At 31.7% G+C, this 23,347-nt stretch overlaps 2 protein-coding genes across 2 annotated transcripts; both read right to left on the bottom strand.

Moving 5' to 3' along the window:
- Positions 1 to 105: 105 nt before the first annotated feature.
- On the bottom strand, positions 106 to 12,813 carry HELRODRAFT_167851 (hypothetical protein; the record flags this gene model as incomplete). Its single annotated transcript, XM_009013580.1, has 18 exons — positions 106 to 125; positions 414 to 521; positions 711 to 1,013; positions 1,063 to 1,148; positions 3,026 to 3,154; positions 3,421 to 3,463; positions 3,853 to 3,998; positions 4,212 to 4,318; positions 4,669 to 4,764; positions 5,380 to 5,871; positions 7,511 to 7,643; positions 7,696 to 7,809; positions 8,371 to 8,519; positions 9,985 to 10,044; positions 10,277 to 10,428; positions 11,642 to 11,918; positions 12,083 to 12,260; positions 12,674 to 12,813. 18 exons carry the CDS (start codon positions 12,811 to 12,813, stop codon positions 106 to 108), a joined length of 2,733 nt encoding a protein of 910 aa, XP_009011828.1.
- Positions 12,814 to 15,010: 2,197 nt separating this feature from the next.
- Positions 15,011 to 16,573, bottom strand: HELRODRAFT_72935 (hypothetical protein; the record flags this gene model as incomplete). Its single annotated transcript, XM_009013579.1, has 6 exons — positions 15,011 to 15,100; positions 15,333 to 15,447; positions 15,625 to 15,706; positions 15,829 to 15,948; positions 16,227 to 16,340; positions 16,462 to 16,573. The coding sequence occupies 6 exons, from the start codon at positions 16,571 to 16,573 to the stop codon at positions 15,011 to 15,013; spliced, it is 633 nt and encodes a 210-aa protein (XP_009011827.1).
- Between the last annotated feature and the right edge of the window lie 6,774 nt (positions 16,574 to 23,347).

The following is a 23,347-nucleotide window of genomic DNA, read 5'->3' as shown; positions in this document are numbered from 1 at the left end:
AATCAATCAATCAATCAATCAATCAATCAATCAATCAGTAAATAAATTAATTAATTAGTTAGATACAAAAATTAAATAGATCAGTTATCGGATTGTTTGATCGATTCAGCAATCAGTGCACCAGCCTGTCGTCAGTTACATTGACAAACAGTCAATGGGAACAAATGAATACTGAGTAGTCTGGTAGCGATTTAAAACTTGAACGTTCATAAAAACATTGAAAGAAAAATAATAAATATTAGGAACAATCATCTTCCATGACAATTCATCAAGGATGAACAACGAAACACAAAAGAAAACCAGCACACACACAAGCACAAACAAGTCCACAAACTAACAAGCAAGGAAGCGAGCAAACAAATGAACAAACAAACATCGAAGCACACATACGTACAAACAAGCCGACAGACAACCTGTGAGATGATGACTCTGTCCCTTCGATGTGCATATCAACCTGCTGATGCCATCTATTTGTTGACTCTTCACAGCATCATCACGGGATTTCTTGCCAATCCTCATTACTTTCGTGTGAGTGGTAGATGTGAATTAATAATTGTTATGCACTAACGACTCCTTACTCAAAAATTACATTAAATAAAAACGTTGTAAACTTATCACACAACATATCGTCAGCAGATAAAAGATAAACTTCCACAAAAAATTATACGGCAACCTTTAAATAAACAAATTGATGCAGTTAATAATATTACTTTTTTGTTTTTTATCTTTGGTGACGTAAACCATAGATAAGCCAGCATTACTTGTAACTGTGTTGTTAGTTGGAGGTGAGTCATGAGTCATTTGTTGATATTGTGGAATTTGTGGTACGGAGGCCAGGCCAGGGCGAAAGATTTGAACGAACTTGAATGCAGTCTTCAGGGAGAACTTGGCATCTTTTTTGACGGCCTTCTCTGAGAGGTTCCCTGAAGTTCCTTCTGATTTTGGCACCATCCAGTAATCCATCTGCAACTCTAATTCGTCTGACGATGAAGTTGTTGCTGGTCCTGCTGTGGCTGAGGTTGTTGTGGTGGTGGTTGTTGTGGTTGCTGTTTGTACATCTACCTGTGTAGCTTGGTTGGTTGCAGTTGTGGTGGTTGTTGCAGTCGTTGAAGTTGTGGCAGTGGACTGCGATGTTGGAGGAATCGTTACTGTTACCACCGAAATGACGTTAGATTGCTGTTGTTGACTGACGGTAAATGAAATTGCATTATTTAACGAAACTGTACATAACAGTTATAAAGATTGTTAGGCGATAAATGGAAGAGGTTATTAAAAGCAACAGATAAAATCATTATTTCCTATAGCGAAGTTTGCTTGCAACCACAATGCCCGCTAAGAATTGGAACAACACATACATATATTCAGACGACTTTTCAATACGATGTTGAAATCTCCAGGAATATAAATTTTGTCAGCCAAATAAAGAGTTTGAATAATCTACAAAAACTAGACTCAATTCAACACGACATACAAGTCAGTTGCAGTGACACTATACATCTTAAACATCAGTTGGTCGTATTTTATTGTATAGATAAAACCCCAACAAGTGATTTAAGCTTTCAAATTGTTCACACGGGAGAAAAATGATTAACAATTAGCAAAAACCTAGTATTTGAGGGACCCTGTAGTGTATGAGAGGTGACTTCCTTCAACTTGTCGAGAAATGTTGACTGTGGAGGACTGATTGACACGGCATCATCAACGTCTGTCGGTGAAACACAATCGTCTAATCAATCAATCAATCAATCAATCAATCAATCAATCAATCAATCAATCAATCAATCAATCAATCAATCAATCAATCAATCGATCAATCAATCGATCAATCGATCAGTCAACATATTTACAAGCAAAAACTACCTGATCCCATGTCGATAGGTTTCAATCTGATTTCCTATAAGAATAAATGAACAATTATAAGCACGTCAGAGACGAAATTAATATTAGAAGTTAGTTGGCTGGAGGAATTAAAAGCATATATAACAACTTCATTATAGAACATTCATTTGACATTGATAAAACATTTTTATTTTTTAATTTTCAGTTATTTATTAACGAATAAATAAAAAAGAGATGATAAAACTGCAAATTATTTTCCCAGTTCGGTAGCTGAAGAGTTTGCGAAGCTCAATAACATCAATAAAATAGATCATCCCACCTTAACAACTCTACTGGAAGTGAAGAGGTAAAATTAACCGAATAACGTCTGCGCTTCATTGCTGTAGAGGCAACTAATCACAAATTTAAGTCGTCAAGATGATTTAAATCATTCACATTGTAATCTGATCTCCGACATTCTTTAGAAAACTAACATCTTTAAATCAAAAGTTGACCCGGCTAAATATGAAAAAATGTGCCGAATGTTGTCATCGAAGATCTCATTGAAGATAAGTAAGATCTCAAACGTGCATTAGAAAAAGAAAGAGTTATAATTAATTTAAATCATTCTCATGTTGACAGAGATATGTGTGACCACTACAAGTTTCAATAGGCGTGTAGTTTTAAATTGGTGTATAAATCTAATATTTGCCATTCCTTCTTCACATTACTCAACATAGATTAGAAAGTCAGCAAAAACAGACAGACAAACAAACAGACAGACAAACAGACAGAACAAGCAAACAGACAGACAAACAAACAGACAGAACAAACAAAAAGACAGACAAACAAGCAAACAGACAAACATGAAAAACATATATGGACTCACCCCAAGAAAAGGAACCACCATTTGAGATGAGTCATCAGGTCTGGTTATTAACGGAAAAGACAATTTATTTATTTGCGCAACAAATTAATCAACAATGCAGAAGAAGGTATAATGTAATAGCAAAAGCATGGACGTTATCTTATAAGTTTTATTTATTAGATCGTAATTGAATTTTATTACACACACGATAACATTTTAAAAACTTGACGATACATTTAACACAATACAACATGTTCATGTTATTGCATTTAAAGTGCATTAACACAGAGTCTGTTGAACAAAATCATAAATGTTGATTGAATGAGAGAGATGGCCAACCCTTTTTCCTTATTGGTGAGGACGACCTCAGAGAAGGGGATCTGTACAAGCGTTGAGGCCTCCCTCATGTACGTCATCAACCTGTCCGTCACTTCCGTCAAGTCACATTCTGTCAAGTTTAGAGATGCTCTAAATAAATAAACAGAATTGTTTTGAGACAGCCAACCAAACAATCGACAAAAGATTTAACCAACTTGCTAAGCAACTAACCGACCAGTCAACCAACCAACTAACAAGCCAGCCAATCAACCAACCAACCAGCCGACAAACCAATCGACCAACCCACTGACCAACCCACTACCAGCCAACTTACCAACCAACCAACCAACCGACCAGATTCGATCTTGTCAACAGTGAGTTCCTTCCAATAAGCATCGTTGAACAATTTGGCGTACCTGCTATCCATCTGGGCAAGATTCTGACAAAAAAAACTGTAACCTGTCGTGATGATGTGGCGATAAGTGATGTGATGTAATGATGATGTTGATGTGATGATAGCGTGGTGTTGGTGTGATAATGGCGTGATGTAATGATGAATTAGATTTCTCAAACTATTAAGATGTAACTTATCTTAATAAATTAACTGGAATAAAGGGCATAAAATATAATTTAGCATTTAACTTAGTTTACAATTGCAAATGGCAAACTATTCGTAATAAAAAATATCTCTATATAACTTTTTTGACGAAAAAATTAAATAGCTCGAATCTCATACAATTAAATATCATAACAGTTTGCTTGAAATATCCATTCAAAGAACCAACCAGTCAATCAATCAATCAATCAATCAACCAAACAAACAACCAACAAACCAGCAAGAGACCTACCTAGAGGAACCACAAGAAACCTGACGTGGTGTATAATGTCAGGTGACCTTGACGATATGACCTTCACAAAAGGACGAACTATTGAATGTAAGTAGCCCTCACCTCCCAAAATGACCAACTTGATCAGCAGAGATGACGTATTCATGCTGGTGGAATGTTATGTGGATGATATAAGTCGATGATGACGACGAAGACGATGAGAGGGGGTGATGATAATAGCAATATGTGCAGGTACAGGTCGATATGATGGTCCTTTCTATAGCGTGAATTTAAATGGCTCCACAACAACAAAAACAAAAACTCTAACAACAAAATACCACTCCCAACAACAACAACAAAACAACACAATGAATACTAACAACTTTTGAACACGATTGACAAGAGCGTTGAGAGCAGTTTTAACATCAGCGTGTGTTGACGTACAAATGCTCATTATCTTCCTCTCATCCATCTTCTGCTTCAGAGACTGTTGCCAACAGGAGAAACGTTGTAGTCAGGATGATGATACGATACGATACGATATAAAGATGATAGTTTGATAACGATGAAGACAAGATGATCACGCGACAAAGGAGGAGCGATGATGATGTTGGTGATAACAGTGATTACACGATCAAACAACTCATCAAATTTTTGCTGTCACATTGTAGACATAAAATGTGCTTCAAGTTTACATAAATGGGCAAAACAATCCCAGCTAGAACAACAACAATAACAATTAACGACAAACTACAAGACGAACCAATAACGACATCTTAAAACCACCGCACAACACCACAAAAGTGAATACAGAAAGGAACAAAACAGAGAACTGACAAGACAACATGGCTCCTGGTAATTCATGAAGACCAGACAGTTGGGAAGCACGTGATCGGTGCACGTGAGGGAGGTGATCTGATCCTGGAAAAGCTTCTGTGGTATGTGGAAAATTCATAGCTGGTTGATGTTTCGTAATGTGGCTAGTGAGCTATAATCAACGCTATTAAACAAATACTATAAGACAATACAAAATAAAAATTCAATTGATTACATGATAAAATTTAGAGATACTAAGAGAGCAAGCATCATGTTAAGCAGCAGACAACACAAAATAACATATATTCCACTTAATAATGGAACCACAAATCAAGGTAACCAACAACAACATAAAAATACAAGTAGCAAACAAAATAGCAACAAACACCACAACAAAATAAAATTACGAACAAAAATGGACGTAATAAAACACACACATCAACAGAGCATAATTAAAATAAAAACCTTCAGGGAAAAAAACAGTCAGCAAACAATACCTGCCAGAACAAGCATGCATCCTAATTGCTCATATCACCAACATGACAGACACGATGATCAACGAACAACGTGAATATAATAACATGGACGCCATCAAACATGAACAGAACATCAAAGCAACAGAACCACCAAAAAATATGCAAAAAGAACAACAAAAACAAAATAACAAAGAATGAAAAATCATAAACGTGAACAACAATGAACTACAAAAAGTGACGACGTTGTCGAACGAACCGCTTGAAAGGCGTCTGACTCGTTGACCTTCAGATCGTAACACATCGGCTTTTCCACCTTCCTTGCCACGTTATTTCCACCTTCAGCCACTATGGATGATAACTTCTTCTGGAAATTTGAAGAAACGTCATTTGCAGTTTTTACTTCCAAATTTTTTTTAGAACTATCAGCCGACATATTTTTTTCACTTTTTTTATTTCCAGAGAACAAAGCAGGGAATTGTTTTTCAGATGACTTCTTATCGCTGCCAGTGACACCTACGCCTCCAGCTGACGTGCCTTCAACATTCTTTTCTTTCTTGCTATTCGATTCAGAATTAGTTTTGTCTGAAGCCTTCTTGCTGAACAGGTCTGAAATATTTTTTTCACCTCTCTTCTCTGATTTGGTTTCTTGCTTTTTGTTGGCAAGAGTTGTGGCCGGTGGTGCAGATGGCGTTGCCATCGTTGTCGGCTGGTTGTCGTTAGTCAACTGCTGCCCATTCTCCAAGTGGGACTAATTTCGTGGTTTGTAATTTTTTGTGATATCATCAAATTGAACATAACTGATAAAAAAATGATGTTATTAATACATGCGTTGGCAATCATATTTAAAGATACGCGTGCATAAAACAGCTGCTCTGATGCTGAAAGATAGGAATTGGCTGATAACATAGTTTTATTTTAATCAGCCAGACTCATTAGCATAATTCGTTACTGTGGTGTGCTAATATTCTTTCAAAAAATATATTTAGTGTGTATTGGAAAAACTGTTCAAATCATAAAAATAAGGAAAAAAATAAAAAGTTTATAATAAAATGTTTAAAACAAAATGTTTACAATAAAATGTTTACAATAAAATGTTTACAGACAACTAACCCTCTGCACATTAACTGTGTTGTCAGATTGATTTACTTCGAAGAAGGGTCTGAAAAATGAACATCATCACCACAACCATCATCATCATAATATTTTTAATTTTTATTTTATTACTAATCCAAATGTCATCTTTATGTTACCTCATGCATAACACCCTCATCAGAACAAATCATGAAACAAAAAGCAAGCAAATTTTAAAACGAAATTTCTAAAGTGACAACATGACAGTGAAGTTATCAATATATAACTTTTCAGAACGATCAATCACAATATAAGCGTAAAATCATTATTCGTCCTTTTATCTGAATATAATGAACATCTGTTTAGAAAGTTTTTAAATTTTTGGCCAAGAATGTGATGAAAGCGATGTTGCCAAAACATTTTTAACATGTTCAATGCCATTGCTTATAAAGACGAGGCAAATATCAATGATTGGCATGTAATAAATAAAATTAAGGTAGATAATGACATTTGCCATGCACACTACTGGCTACAAAAATGTAAACAATTTTCAGTATAAACACTGCACAACTTGATTAAACACAGTTGCAACGCACGCACACGCACGCATCATCACAGGATCAAAGTACATTAAAATTGTGCTTCTCAGAAATGTCAGCCGCAAGATTGAAAGATTGCACAGAATGAATGAGAGTAGCATGTTTCATAAGACAACTCACAAACAATAACAATGGAAAAAACTAGAATTAAGTTTACTGTATACAATAATCTCAGGTCAATGAACGAACTCGACGACGAACGAATGATGAGTTCACCTTTATTAAATTTTCAAGGAAGCTTCTGCTTTAAGAGGTATGCATGCATAAGGTAAACACGGATCAAAAATCATTGTGTATTTACAAATTAAACAGAATAATAAGAGTACTCACAAAGTTTTTTACAGCCTTGCATATAGTATGAGTGTCTGTTTGTTTTTAACAGATTAATTTCTTAACAATGAAAAATTGATCAATATTTTGAGAATGCATTTTCAAAAATGAATAAAACTCAACTAAAAATGATTGAATGTAACAACATTGGGGTGGAAGGAATGTAACAACATTGGAATGAAAATGGTGCTAGTGATGATGATGAAGGTGCAAGTGTTTCAATGCAGCGTAGAAGATTCACATTCACTTGCAACATTAATCTGTTTCTATTTAAAGGCTGAAAAGATTCATTAATTTCCCATGCAGATTCTTGCAAACATTCACATGAATCATGAATTGCTCATAGACCAAAATAAACTCAGCACACTAACACCAAATTATACATACAGCAGAGACGCATTTAAAATCCAATATAATGCCGCCGTCCTCCTTCCCGCGGGCACCGCCCTTCACGCGACCAATCATGCCTTTTATATCACAGGACCACAGAAATCTGGTATGCTGGTATGTCAAAGTCCATCTGGAAGGAAGTATGAAAAAACTGGAAAGCACCAGGCTTGCTGTAGCCAAACATGACACTGAATAGAGATGATAAATATGGACGGGACTGCCACTGACCTGAAGTGTGTCCTGGGTCGGGACTGCCACTGACCTGAAGTGTGTCCTGGGTCGGGACTGCCACTGACCTGAAGTGTGTCCTGGGTTCGTCACTCAATTCAGAGAATTGCGCTAATAAACGCTTACGAAGTGATGATATATTTAGTCTTTTAGTGTTTGTTGCGTTATGAATAACATCCTTATTTGAACGGCGTTGCCATCTTTTATAATACTTTCTGACTCCCAGCTTATTTTCAAAACAAATAGAAATTTTAATTTACAGCACATGTGCTCAAAAGTTGAGTTCAAAAAGTTTTTAAACGCTTTTGATAATTCTTTTTTAGTAATCTGAGATGAGAACAACAATGAAACATCCATAAAATAAGAAAAAATTATGCTAAACATTATTAAAGGGACACCGATATAAAAACTGAAAAATATGAATCATTTAGAAAACACATTCACATAGATTAGTCTTCCAAGTTCAAATTCACTTCAATGTTCACCAGTACAACTCTTCTTTTAATCACCAACAAAAAGTTTTCAATAAAAAACATCTGCACAAGTTATATGAGACAAGAACAGTAGGTACATACACGAACACAAGCAGTAAACAATAAACACATGCACCTCCAGACGCACAAACTTACTTCAATTTGGGCTTTGGGACTGACTGCAGAGAAATTGCATCCACATCAGGATTACTATCCGAAAGACTTTCCACGTCATCAAAGAGATAATCATCAGTGTAGCGGTGAGCATCGTGGACACCAATTTCTTGCACTGCTGATGCCAAAACCTGCAGATGCGAATGTTTGTATGTATGTGTGCGTGTGCGTGGTGTGTGGAATAAGTGAATAAACAACTATACATGAAAGAAAAATAAGTAGATATGATTTTGGAATGATATGAATATGTAAAAGTAGTCAACATCATGGCGTGATTAATATAAAAATCAAGACAGCATGGTATCAAGTTTAACAGTTGCATACATCTCAGTAAAAATATACATAAAAAAATTGACAAAGCCAAAAACAAATTTTGAAAAACACTTAATTTAAATAGAAGAGACCAAAGTATGAATAAGTACACACATAAAGATGCAATAATACGTACAAAAATTCATACAAAGCATGTGAGTCGTATACACATAAATATGTCTACCAACATAGAGGCATGTAATGTAATGCAACACAACATTACCCAGATAAATCGAAATTGATGTTCCTTCAAACTGAGTGAGAACAGACCATTAATGAATGATGGCAATGATCAAATAGAAACAGGTGTGCAATGTGGTGTAAAATTAACTGAGACAAAATAATATTTATTACTTTAAAATGAAAAATTGAACAAATAAAAATGAATAAATTAATGAAAAAATGGAAATGAATAAACGAATGGTTGAATGAGTGAATAAATTAGCATAAACTAATATACACATTTTAATGTTGGCAATTTTGAAGACAAATTTATTACAGATAAACATTCTGGCTCATACAAAGATCACCACAAATTATAAAATAATCATCAGCAATGAGATTAAAGAAGCTACAGAAATTTATAACAAGTGGTTCCTGTTAAAAGTGGGCCACACTCACCACTGAGTGAGTCATCTTGTAATGAAAATGAATTTAAATTAATGAAATTGTTAACATCTTTTAAAACAAGATAGAAAACTAATGTGATGTAATAACATTAACAACAAATCGATAATAATTTATAATAATTAAGCTTTATTACCCTTAAAATATTTAATAAAATTTTTAATTTGATATTTTTAAAAAATAAAAAAAATCAAATCTACATCGTATAACACAATGAACATCCGACCAGCCTAAATTAAACCAAGTCAAATGATAAATAACAAAAATAACAAGACGAATAAAAATTGTAATAAGCTGCAATAACCAACGTCACCAGCAAACATCCAACAACGCCAACCACCTTGTTGCTTACTGCATGGCAGGCATGTAATAAACAAACAAATATATATGCTAATACAACTTGCTTTCAAACTATCAACAACATTGTAATATTTAGGTACTGTTTGTTCTCTGAAAAAACATGTTACCACATTAATATTAATGGATTATTTTCAAGTGATAAATAAATAAATAAATTATCTAATAAAATAACCATATAAATATATATAATCAAACATAAATAAGAAATTAAAATAAAACAAAAATATATGAGAATAAAGGATGACAAAGATAAAGAGTTAGTAGTAGAATAATGGAATGATAGAATGAAAACCTTACCTCATCTGACACTTTGAACTTTCTGATGAGCTTTATGAACTTCTGCTTCAAATTCTTTTGCTGTTCACAATATTTTTTCATCATCAATTATTGTTAACATTAGTAAAAATTTAACACAATGAAGAGGAACCAGTTAAATTTGGACTAAACTCACAGTGAAATTAACAATAGAGTCTATCTACGGAGTTGAATCTTGCACTGATAAATGCAAGCAAAAGAAGTTTTGCATTCATTCAGCTCTCATTGTATCCCTTATTATTATATATCATATTCAAAGTTTATAAGAAGCAACCTGTGATGCAAATGCGTTGCTAAAAGTACTCTTGTTCCTGGGTCTGGTAGGATGGTCCATGGCTTCGAAATCACTCAGTCCATCGTTGGATGAGACGTCGCCATCATCCTGCATCTCCTCATCGTCCCACGTGTCGTAATTTGTGTAACGATCTGGAATTTTTTTTTGTAAGGGAACTTTAATATCAGTCACTTTTCTAGCTCGCAGTCAAACATTTTTTACTAAATGAGGAAATGAAGCAGAGTTAAGCGGATACGAATCCAAAACAGATTTTAAAGGATGGATTGATCGATGAAGAAGATACAAAATTGAATTTGAAATTGAACATTGGCTATTTACCTCAACTATTGTCGTAATTAATACTAAAAAATGAATCAGCATGAATGACAGAACATGGTCTGATGAAACATACATAACATTAAAAGTCATGTGAAGTAAAGAAAATCTTCAACAATCTCATTATTAATAGACATCAACATTCAGCACCAACAAATATGAAATACAATCTTATTCTTGTTAACACACAGGACCTCCATAAAAAGATATCCATTAATTCTTAGAAAATATTTGTGAAACAACACCATAGATAGATGTTTATAAGCTTGATTACACAAACAACATCACACTGACACACACCGAACAATGAACATAAAACAATCAAACAGGAAGATTGCATGAATGCATGGTCTTAAAGCAACATTACTTATTTAGAAATTATTTCTTAAACATTTTATACAAAACTGCCAAAAGAATTAAAAAATTATGAATTTATCATTATAGTTTACCCATGCATTCTTCAAACGTTTGATAAACAAGTGAAATAAGAAATACACGAATAACCAAATAAAATTATTTTAATTTGATGTGACATTGTGAACATTGTGACATTGTGAGATAAAAATTAGTTGTTGCTTAATATTAAAACCTTGAAATTCTGTTTCTTAAAAAATTTAATCTGTTGCTATGTATATAAAAACAATAAAACAAACAGCAGAAGGTAAAACATAGTCCTTTACAAACAGTATTTTAAATAAAAAGAGCCTAAAAGAGCTAAAATCATTCCACAAAGAAAAATAATAAATAAAAATTACATAATTCCAATATATCCTATTTGAATTCATCAAAATGTTTGATAATTTATTTCAAAAAATGGAATATATATTAAATATATTATTATATATAAATAGTATTTTATTTTCTATGCTTATTATGCTTAAATATTTTTACTCTGTCATTTATTTTTCATTATCAGTTTATATTAATACATATATGTTGTAACAGTTTCTGCATCTGCCAGATTTTTTAAAAATATTAATAATAAATATATATATATATATATAACAAAAGCCATTAAACGCAACTGACCTTTGCCCATTCCTGGATGGCCTCTAAGGTCATCCTGATCAACCGGCTGACTGGACAACGACATGATGGCTACCTTGGCCACAGCTTCACTCTTTCCATCCTTCGAAGGTGAGTGGAGATTTAATTCTTGATCGACTGGGTGTTGAAGAACTTGTGACATGTTTATCTGACCAGACGCCAGAATCTTATAGCCAAGAATGGTTCGGTGTTTGTACTTTTTGCGTCGCTGTAGCATAATTTGTAACCTGTTGCCATCCCTTTTCAGGTGATGAGGGTACTGAAGAAAACATTTTTACATTTTAACATGAAGAAAATTGCTTAAAAATTGAAAAGTATCAAATGTTGATTAAACAGAAGTATAGAAACTTCCACAAATAACTGCAATTTGCAAAAGATTAAAAAAGAATTAAAAAAAAAGTAAAATGAAAAAAATTATTTTACCTGCAAAGAAAATAGCAAGTCTAGTTCTGAATCAACCAATCCATTTTTCTGCACTGCAATTTCATTGGATCTCAGGATGCGCTTGCTACCTCCCATTTTTATAGCAATAATAACAGAATTACATTCAGTCTCCAATGGCTTTTTAATCACCAGACGTGTTATAGTAAATGTGCACAACCTTTAAAAGATAATGCAATTAAAAAATTTAACTATTTTTAAATTGCTCACTTATTTTATTTTTTTGAAGTTATTGTTTGTTATATAAAAATTAAATAAAGTTTATTTTAATTTAAAAAAATAAAATTAGCTAATTTTTAATTTATTCATCCATTCAACACAAAAACAGCATTATTAAGGAAAAATACATTTTTTTTAATGTTTTTTTTGGTAGCTCAGTTGTTTTATTAAAATAAATTATTTAATTTGTTATTATTTTAATAAAATTTTATTATTTATTACAAAAAATCAAATTAATTTATGATATCTTAATCAAACTTATCAAATTGTTATTTCCATATATCAAAAAAATAAAACGAATATTAAACTAAGTAAATTATAATTATAATATAATTATAAAGTTTCTCTGCCCACCTGGGAATACAATTTGGAGTGGATTTTTCTCCATCCCAAGACGAAAATAATTTCATCGAAAATAATTTATTTCCAGCAGACGAATATGAAGATGGTATTTCATTGGCGGCATTGTTCTTTGATGTCCCTATATCCGTCATTGTATTTATCAAAATAATTAATTTTTTAAATAAATGGAACTTTTTTGTTTACAATGCCTATTCAAATACTGCAAGTAATTAAGACGCAATAAAAAACAAGAAGTAAACAAAGAACACGTTTGCATGGAAAGCTCTGCTTTTTTGAAGTAACTAAAAATATATAATTTTTATCACATTTCTACACACGATGACATTTTTCTAAACGAGAAAAATTGTGTGCCGTCTATTAAGTGTTTAGATTTTACTGATGTGCAAAAACACGTCTTTGCAAACAATTTGTTGATGACATGGCAAGATACTAAACAATGACTTGAAATCAAGGATCATTACACTCTTCTAATATCCAGAGTTATCGACAACACAATGTATATGAAGACGATCTAAAAGATGCATCACATGCAAACCATAAGATATGGGTGATCCACTTTCGTACTCGTATTCGTATCAGGTCATGCCAAGCAGAACCAGGTGTTTTTAACCATTAGGTCATATACTGCCCTAAGTCAACCCAAAACAGAAAACGCAGCTTTTATTCAATGTTTAACGCTACCTTTCAGGCTGCAGTCATTCTTGTAAAATGGCTGAGATTTGTAAATTTATTTTCTGCGTTTCTGCCGATACATCGCCATGAACCAATAAACGAGACCCATGAACCAAGAAACGGAACGTAGGCGTATCTTGGTTAGATGCATGGAATAGAATTTCTATACGTATGTGCTTAGTTCACACAGCGTCGTGACCGTTCTTAAGAGCGATGACTAAACGTGCAGGAAAGGCATTCAAAAGGCGGTATCATCCCGGTATTGAAGTTTGATAATACTGTCATAAGGTTGCTCCGCTCTCGGTGTGGATGGAATTCATTTTCGTTGCATTTGCACTGTTTCGAAAATACTTTTGAAAACTGCTTATATGTCGGTAAATAATTTTTTTTTATCTTTTTATCACTTAGAAATAGAACAATATCTTCAAATTAGATAGGTTATTTTTTTTTAGTTCCAGAGGGTTATTTTTAGTTTTAAACAAATAAATTTTCTTTATTTTTATTACCTTGGTTGGATTCCTCTGGTTTGAAATCCGCATTCGATATTGTTCAAAATGTTTTAACTATTTTTACTTTTGTTTAAATTACTAATAAATTTCTTTGTATACCGTTTATAAACTTGCGTCCGTTAAAAGTATAGATTATTGGTTTACGCTGTTTTGTATAAAATCGGCAAAAGCAGCGAATTTATACTTATATTAATTTAATCATATATTTTCTGTAATTTTTTTTAAAGTTACAGCCCCACACTTTTCTTTTGCACTTGGAGTCTGATACGTAACAGCGGCCCTGGAGCGCAGTGCTTTTTTGTGACGGTACGCACTGGGCACCGTTTTTTTTATTATAAAATGAAATTATTTGAAAGTTAGGGAATGTATGGCTGTGTACCGGTATTGTTTTAACAGGAAGTGTCGTTTTTGATGGAAAAATGAACGACATAAGCACTGAGACAGCGGTACGTAGATGTAATGCCTACGCTTGTGCGGAAAAGTAAGTCAGTAAGACAGTAAATGCAGAGCCATGCTGTGCTGATATGCAACCTCGTTTTACTCCTACCAAAAGATCATAAAGTTTACAACCTTTTCTGTGCGAACTATGAAATCCAGATGCTTTCATTAGATAGATGAAAGCCAAGAAAAGATTGCAGTTCAGTCAAAGATTTTTTTTCTGTAGCATTTGTGCAATGAATGTGCCACAAGTGCCTACACGAGATTCTAGGATGACAACATTGATTAGACGAGTTTGAAGACGTCATATTCATTGTTCATTGACAACAATTTTGTTTTATTTGACATATGTTTCAGAGTTATCAAATTTAGATTAAAAAAATTACATTAAATTATTTACAGAAAATGAATAGAATTAGCACACATGCATAATCTTGCCGATATCATTTAATTAAAAGAATTTTGTTTGAAAGTAGTGAAAAAGGGCAACCATTTTTTTATTTTGATTACTTAACAGGTTTTCAGTGTTGGATTCAGGGGTCGGGATACGGGCATAAAGTTGGATAATTGTACGAACAAGTAAGCAAAAAGACTTGCAAAAGCGCGCTCATCATTGCAGCTTCACAATTAAATAAACATTGGTTGGATGAGTGTTTTTTTATTCAAATTCATAAAAGTTAAATAATTTAAAAATAAAAAACAAAATATTTTAGCTATTTTTAAATATTTTGTCTTCCAAATACTTCTTTTTTGTTAATTTTTCTGTTAAGCCCATGGAATACCACTCAAAAAACGGAACCTGAAAATATTGAAAATGAGAACATAATTTTTACCCATAGGCTAAGTTGAACACACTCGTCAAAATAATTTTTAAGATATCATAGATTAATTCATATTCATAAAAAGCTGTTTTAGATGTCTGAATTTAATAATAGACTGAAACTGCATTGAGCCTTTAAATTTTAACTTTAAATAAAACATTACAATTATGCGGTCATATTAAATACTGTATGAAATAAAAACTAAATTACCTCAATAAATTTATAGCCTAATAACTGCAGATGTCTTTTTCGAACGCACTCCTTGCCGTTGAGAAATTTACCATTCTTGCAATAGGACGATTCAGACAGAACACATATCGCGTACCTAATAATAATTATTATAATAATTATTTATAAATTGATCTTATAAACAATCCTTACAGGAACAATAATTGATAGAGTAAATTTTTATTAAAAACAATTTTTCCCACATGAAACTAATGAAATCGCCTAAATGCAGATAACAAAAGGACAAATATAAAAAAATTAAATGAAGAGATACCTCTGAATGGATGCTTCATATTTATCATTAAACAGTGCTGCCGGTACAGGTTTCTTTTTCTTATTCAAAGCACATTCAAAGTCTTAAAATTAAACACATTTCATCTTCAGCAAAAAATTTTGATTGCATGCAATTAGAGAAAACAGAGAAAGTATATTAAATAATAATTAATAAGTAAGTTGAGCGGAATGAAAAATAAATAACCGAATTTGTGGTAGAAAGGGGAGTAAGAATTTTTTTGAATGAAAAGTGGACCATTCAGTATTTGCTCTAACAATTCATTGACTTCGTGGATCAACTTTTTAGAGGTCGTGTTCAGAGTTTCTATTTTGACTTGAATTGAATTAATTAATTAATTAGTTTATTATTTAATTAATTACTTAACTAATTAAACAATTGAGTTTTTTCTCATTTTAATTTTAAAGTTTCATTTTATAACTTTGCAGAGGATATTAGATAGCCAAACAATCATATAAGTATTTGATGATAATGATACTAAAAATGGAAGTTTTATCTAGTTAATCTCTTTAACTTGTACAAATTCAATGAAAAAATTAGGAAAATAATAATAATCTGAATCACGAAACAAAAGGATTGATCACCTATGTTATCTTTACAGAAGTGATCATGAAACCAAGGTATGTCTAGGTGGGGACATTCAATAGCAACGCACCTGTTCACTTGCATCAACATTTTCTGGGCCTTCATGCTCAAATCTGTATTTTCTAATATAATCAAATATATAAATTAAACAAGAGAAAAATGAATACAAAAAAAACGAATTCTCTACCATTATAATATTCAATCCTTTTATTAAAATTAAATAAAAATGATAACACAAAATTAAACCTTCCATAAACTTTTCCAAGTCATGAATGGTGTCAATATTAAAAAATTCAATAAGCAAATCTTCTGGGAAGCACTGTAAAGTTGTTAGATCATTCAACATGGAAAGACAGAGGTACAAATTTTTGTCTGAAAAGTGTTTTTTATAGATCTCTCTGAGAGGTTGGAACAAATCATTCATTTTAGTTGGTCTGTAGCCATTGAAAGCCATGGACTTGAGCAAATTTGATGAACTCCTATCAGCTGTTTCATTCTTGTTAGAAATTATATATTCAACAAACTTTTCAAAAACTTTAGGTATATGGAAATTTGTCTGACGCATTAACTTTGCTGCTTTAGCAACTCTCATTGCAGTTAAGTTTTCGCTACATTTGATAAAAGCATCCTCGACATGCTTCGTTAGGAGTGAATTCCTGAATTTTGTGTGGATCACCATGGCCAATGCTATGGAATCAATCTCTGTGATATTGTCAACATCCTGTAACTTTTCAATCAACAGGTGTTGCACATCTCCTAACACTTGCAGATATCTTTGTCTTTGCTCTTTTGAAGTTGAAAGATTTAAATTGTTTACATTTGCATACAGTTTGCACAATTCCCCAATGCTCCATTTTGGCAATGCTTTTACAATTGCCAGAAAAACATGATTAGGAATAATTTCATAATTATTCAGAGACAAGAGATATCGACTCATGTAAGTTATATTGTAAGAACTGGACACTGGCTTTTCATCCATATATTTGATGACTTTTTCTGTAAAAATCTTCTCATTTTCAGGTTCAATAAATGGATACTTAATTAACAATTTAGAAATTTTATTGAAGCGAGTTATATATTCAATTATAGAGTCTGAATGATGGGTGACTAAATTTTGAAATAAAATTACGATATCTTTATTCATTTTCGGAAGTTCGAACAACGAATCAGCTATATTAGATAATGTGACGATGTCAATGGAAACGTTCTCAGAAGACATTCGAGCAAATAAATAATTTTCAAATTTTCTAACTAAAAAATTTGGAGTTAATTTTGTAAGCCCATACATTAGGTTTGATAAATCAACTAGGCTAGTCTTATCATTAACTAAATTGTTAATTCGCTTGCCCACAGTTTCAATAAGCTCCTCATCATTGTACAACCTCATAACCTTAAGAGATCTGCATATGTCAGCAATGTCTGGACTTTCAAAGGTGTTTATGATATTCTTACAAGCTTTCAGAAGCAGTCCAACACTGTGAGAAATTTCATCCCTCATGTGGAAATGATTGTGGGAAATGTTTTTGAAAAATCTCAAATAAGTAGATAGGTACGTTGGTCTCTCAGACAAATCTGCAGCGGATAATTCTTTGTGTAACCATTCTATGATTTCTAAAATAGTTTCAGTTTTCAACATTTTATGCATGTTGATACTCAAATATGAAATGATGTACATATCTTCTTGGGAACATCTAGAGTTGTTCTTTATGAACTTCTTCAAAGATTCACATGTTTTATAAATCATTAAAAAGTTTTGAGAGTTAAGACACTTAAAAACTTGGCTCATCATCAACCACTGTCTTAATGGCACCTCATCAGTTCTTCTATAAAATTTTGTAAGATAAAGATGAGTTAATGTGTCATATTTTGACAATCCCAAATAAATTAATGAAATCAGAATGCTAAGAACTTTATCATCATCAAGAACCTGATGATGCAAATGGCATGCACTGATAAGTTTTTCGTAGCCAGGATGATTTTTAATAGGGACCATGTACTCATCCAGGTCTCTGCCAATGGACATTTGTATGAAAGCAATGTTTATGTTAGACTGTAACCAACTGTGCTGATGATACAAACTTTGATAATGCAACCTCATCGCATGGTAAAGCGCCAAATTAACGTGATCAGGGGTTAAATCGTTCAAATGCAATGAGTCGACAAAATTCAGTAAATCAGAGGAAGAATCTTGATTGCGAATAGCAGTTGCAACAAGGTCATCTGAGTTATGATCACTCTCACAGGAATTCATATAAAATAACGAGTTATCAGTCAACAATTTTTCATTTGATGTGGTTAGAGAAGTAAAATTTTGATTCTTGTGTAAGATCTGGTACGGCCGTCTGTTAGGTAAAGTCAAGAAAACTGCTGTGGACCATTTGCGACATTTTGTGAGATAAGATTTCCTAAAAAATTTATTACACAATTTAAGCGTCCTTGACATACATGTACTTAATTTATTAGACAATAATAAGCTACTCATCGTAATCCAAACTTTAAATATGAAGAGAACATGAGGCACGTTTCGCTTAGAATTTGGCCGATCCGCTATTTCAAAGTAATGTTTTGAAACAGTATAACTAAAAGTGAATCATTGTATTGAGTAAACTGTAGGACATCAGGTTTTATAAATAATCCAATTGTTATACATTACAGAACTAGCGTAGTTTACATACGTATCTTAGATTCTCTTATGTGTTGTTTCAAATATATTGAGATTTATTTTAGTGAGTTTTAATTTGCATTGTAATATTTTTTTTCTCGTATTATTATTAATTTTTCATTCACTAGTAAATTATATGCTGATTTTTTATATTCTTCATGATCTATCTCATATAATTAGAATAAATATAACGGCCTTCGCTCATTTTTGACGGTCGAACAAGGAGCTTACTTTCGGAGGGAAATTGGAGGGTGATTTTTTATCGCCCAAGTCAAAAGTTACGATCGTATATTTACTAATTTCGGAATATTGCTTTTATTTAAAATTTCAAAATGTTTTAAAAGGTGATACTAGATGCTGTTTTAGGATAGATATTGCTGCATGACGGTAAATATCTTTTTGCATTTTAAATAAAAAAATTTTTTGTGAACCACCATCAACACTTAACTCATTAACTGTAACAACACTAAACGACGACTAATTAGTAATTAAATTACTAAACTCTAATAATTAAGCTAAAACTAAACTCTACTGATTCTAATTACTAATTGAAATAAATAACAGATAACACTAACGAACATTAACAGATTAGCAGATTAGACTACTAGAAACTACCAACCACTACACTACTACATACTACTACTACACTAACGACTAACAGCACTTGTTCCTAAGATCCTAAATTCTATTGCTTGATTGGTTTTAAAATTTTTATTTACAATGCTTAGGTCTGGGAATAAAAAATATACTAAAATAAATATATTAAACAACTTACCAATCAATTTTATAAAATAAACAATTTTGTAATTTGTTCAATTCAAGCTTCAAACTCCCCAAGCTAACTAGCAATTTAATTAAAATTTAATAATTATGAGTGATTCAAACTAAATTTTTTTTCATTTAATGTTTTACAAAATATTCCTCATTCTTAAATTGTAGTATATGTTGTTATTAAATTTATTAAAGATAATGTGTGATTCCAGTGATTCATCAATCCATGACTTGTTAGATCATGATCATTCAGTTTTAAAGAATCCCCATCACCATAACCAATGAGGTTTGTAAAAATTGTACTTTTAATTTATTATATTTTATGCACTTAGAATGTTGTGTTATTAATTATTATCATTAATTTATTAAATGCTGTGCATACCTATGGCAAGTAAATAAAATAATTAAGCATAGAAATAGCCACAATCAAATTAATTTATATAGGCATGAGTATAATTTGGATAATAATAATTAAAAATATCGGTATCATTGAAAATGGATAAAGTCATAAATAAAAAAATAATTCATAAATTGCTAAAAATAATAGTTCCAGTAAGATTTTGCCTTACACCTACATCTTTTTTTGATTCTTATATTATAATAAATGTTTGTTATCAAATATATCAAGGATTGATTTCTCAATCCATGACTAGATTGAATGTCATGATCCTACAGTTCCAGAGGATTCCCATCACCATTAGTCTATAGTATAAGGTTTGTAGAAATCACCCCAGGCATACCATCAATGTTTTGTAGCCACCTTTTAATGTAGTGTTAATAAAATGACATTGAGAATAGTTATTTGAAACAATCTTATTAAAATTATTGAACAGGTATGACAAGATTACTTTCTTAATGTCCTAGTGTGAGGAAGATGTAAGCCATTTGTCCAAAGATAATCATATGCCTTATGCCCATACAAATGCAGTGTCAACGCGAATGATTTTTGATCAGAGTCATATGTCCTAATTTTTTTAAACTTTTCCAGAAATTTTTCTGTTAATTTATTTGTTACATTAAATACTTGATGCATATTTCATATAAAAACTTGATTACGCTGATTTAGTTAACTTGTTAAGCATTAATATAAAATTGACTCTACTTGTAATGGTGATTGGTATAATGATGATGATCCCAGTCCTAAGCAGGGTTTATTATTCACAATGTCATTATGCCCTTTCTAAGTTTTAATAAAATACATGGAATATTGTTGAATGCATTTTATATTTTTTGTATAGATAAGAATGTTGCAATGTACAATGATGATGTGAATTGCTTCCTTGTGTAACTGATGACATATAAATATAACTAGCTTGAAAACATGGGAATGCTTTCTTCAGCATTACCTTCCTTTCTCCATCATAACCCTTATAATCTTTGTTACAGAAATGGTCACTGCATATTCTTGCATTTTTTGATGGAAGCCATTTGAAATCATTTATTTCCTGTCTGATGCACTTAATCCAATCGTTTTGCATTTTTACATTTTGAGGAAATCTGAAATTTTATAAACTGTTACAGAAACTTGTGCATTTCTTAAGTATTGCTTTTAATAATAAAATGGTAATCCATGATAGCATTATAAATTATAATAGTCTATAAAATAAAATATATGTAATTGTAAAACAAAATAGTTCTATTCAACGAGTATAGGGATATTGTTACATTTATTTTAGTATGAAGTTAATTTGAAAATAAACCTGTGAAAAGATGCATCAGAAATTTTCTCATTTCTATTATTAATGCAATTTTTAATGCAACAGGTAGGCATGTTTGTGTATAGCTACGAAAATGAAAATTTACTTAAAAACTAAATTATTGTATCTGACACGAAAATTAGTACAGAAACAAAAACGAAAGAATAAAGGACAATATAAAAATTTAAACATTGATTGAAAGAGTTTAGTCTAATTATATGGTATGGGCAATTCGTTGCGAAATCGTTGGAGGAAATGGTGTCAACAGTAGTTATTTTACTGCATGGTAGTTAATCAGCCGGTATAAAGGTTATATTCAATTTCTATCAAATAAATTGACCAAATATCATACACAGGCAGAACTAAATAAAGAAATAGATAGATATATATACGTAGTTATAATACATTTATAATGTTGTATTTACACATTCAAATTGTACAATTGCGTTATTGTGTAGTCTCAAATTATTTTGAATTCTCTCAGAAAATTTTAAACGTTTTACTACACTATATATACTAGTTATTTTTATCAACAATTTAAAAATGTTATCAATAATTAAAAAAAATTTCAAATTGATTTCATTGCGATATCGATAATGATTTTTGTGACCTGACTGATTAAAAAGCATCAAAGAAAGTAAAAATAGGATGGAGAATTTGTTATATTGGGATATTCGTTTAAAAAGCGAGCAAAATTTTAATATAAAAGCGCTTATAAATCTATGCATATTGGCTCAGCTTGGCTTGGAATCGGATGTTAAGCAAGGTGTGGTCTTAAACTATTTTGAATTCTCCCCGAAAAATTTGAACTGCGTGCGTACATATATAGCAATGATTACTGTTGTTTTTATAATGAATTTATAAAATATATAAATATAGCGAGCAAAATTTTAACATAAAAGCGCTTATAAAACTATGCATATTGGCTCAGCTTGGCTTGGCTCGGCTTGGAATCGGATGTTAAGCAAGGTGTGGTCTCAAACTATTTTGAATTCTCCCCGAAAAATTTGAACTGCGTGCGTACATATATAGTAATGGCTACTGTTGTTTTTTATAATGAATTTATAAAATATATAAATATAGCGAGCAAAATATTAACATAAAAGCGCTTTTAAATTTATGCATATTGGCTCAGCTTGGCTTGGCTCGGCTTGGAATTGGATGTTAAGCGAGGTGTAGTCTCAAACAATTTTGAATTCTCCCCGGAAAATTTGAACTGCGTGCTTACATATATAGCACTGATTACTGTAGCTTTTATAATGAATTTTTATTATATATATATAAAGTGACTGGAATCCATGTATACAAATAATCAAATTATATTATATTAGATTATATGTTCATATGAAGAGAAATATAGCAGATTCAACCAGCCAACCAGAAAGTTTCGAAGGCGTTCGTTCGATGACTTCAATTTAGTACGGTTAGCATTGTGGTTAAGACTGTATAATAGTACAGTATATACATTAAACAAGTTTTTTACTGATGCGAATGATTGAAATGATGAGAGTGTATGGTTGAAACGAGTATAAATAGAGGAGCTGAGACAACATGAAAATCAGATCAGCATTCTGCCTCGCTTGAAGCAGTCTGTCTGATCTCATTTATTTTATTTTAAAATTTTTTTATTTTTATTTATTTTATTATATAGAGTTATATAGAGTTATATAGTGTTATTATAGAGTTATATAGAGTTTGCATGTTTGTAGGTGGTTTGAATGTTTGTAGGTGGTATTTTTTTAATTTTAGGTGGGTTCTTTAACGGTTGCTCATACATACATACATACATCATGTTTGTTTGTGTGGTAGTATTTTATGTTCTGTTTTACTCCTTTTTCTCTTTCTTCATGAGTCTTGAGTTAAGTTAATGAAGCATAGGTAGGTGAGGTAAAAATTAATTTATTATATAGGTAGGCTAGGGCATAAGATAATTTAGTTACATAGGTAGGTTAGGGACTCCTATTCTTTTACTCTACTTGGTGGTGTGATT

This window comes from Helobdella robusta (genome assembly GCF_000326865.2).
Source record: "Helobdella robusta unplaced genomic scaffold HELROscaffold_12, whole genome shotgun sequence".
NCBI lineage: Eukaryota > Metazoa > Annelida > Clitellata > Rhynchobdellida > Glossiphoniidae > Helobdella > Helobdella robusta.
This window is presented reverse-complemented; position numbering and strand designations above follow the sequence as displayed.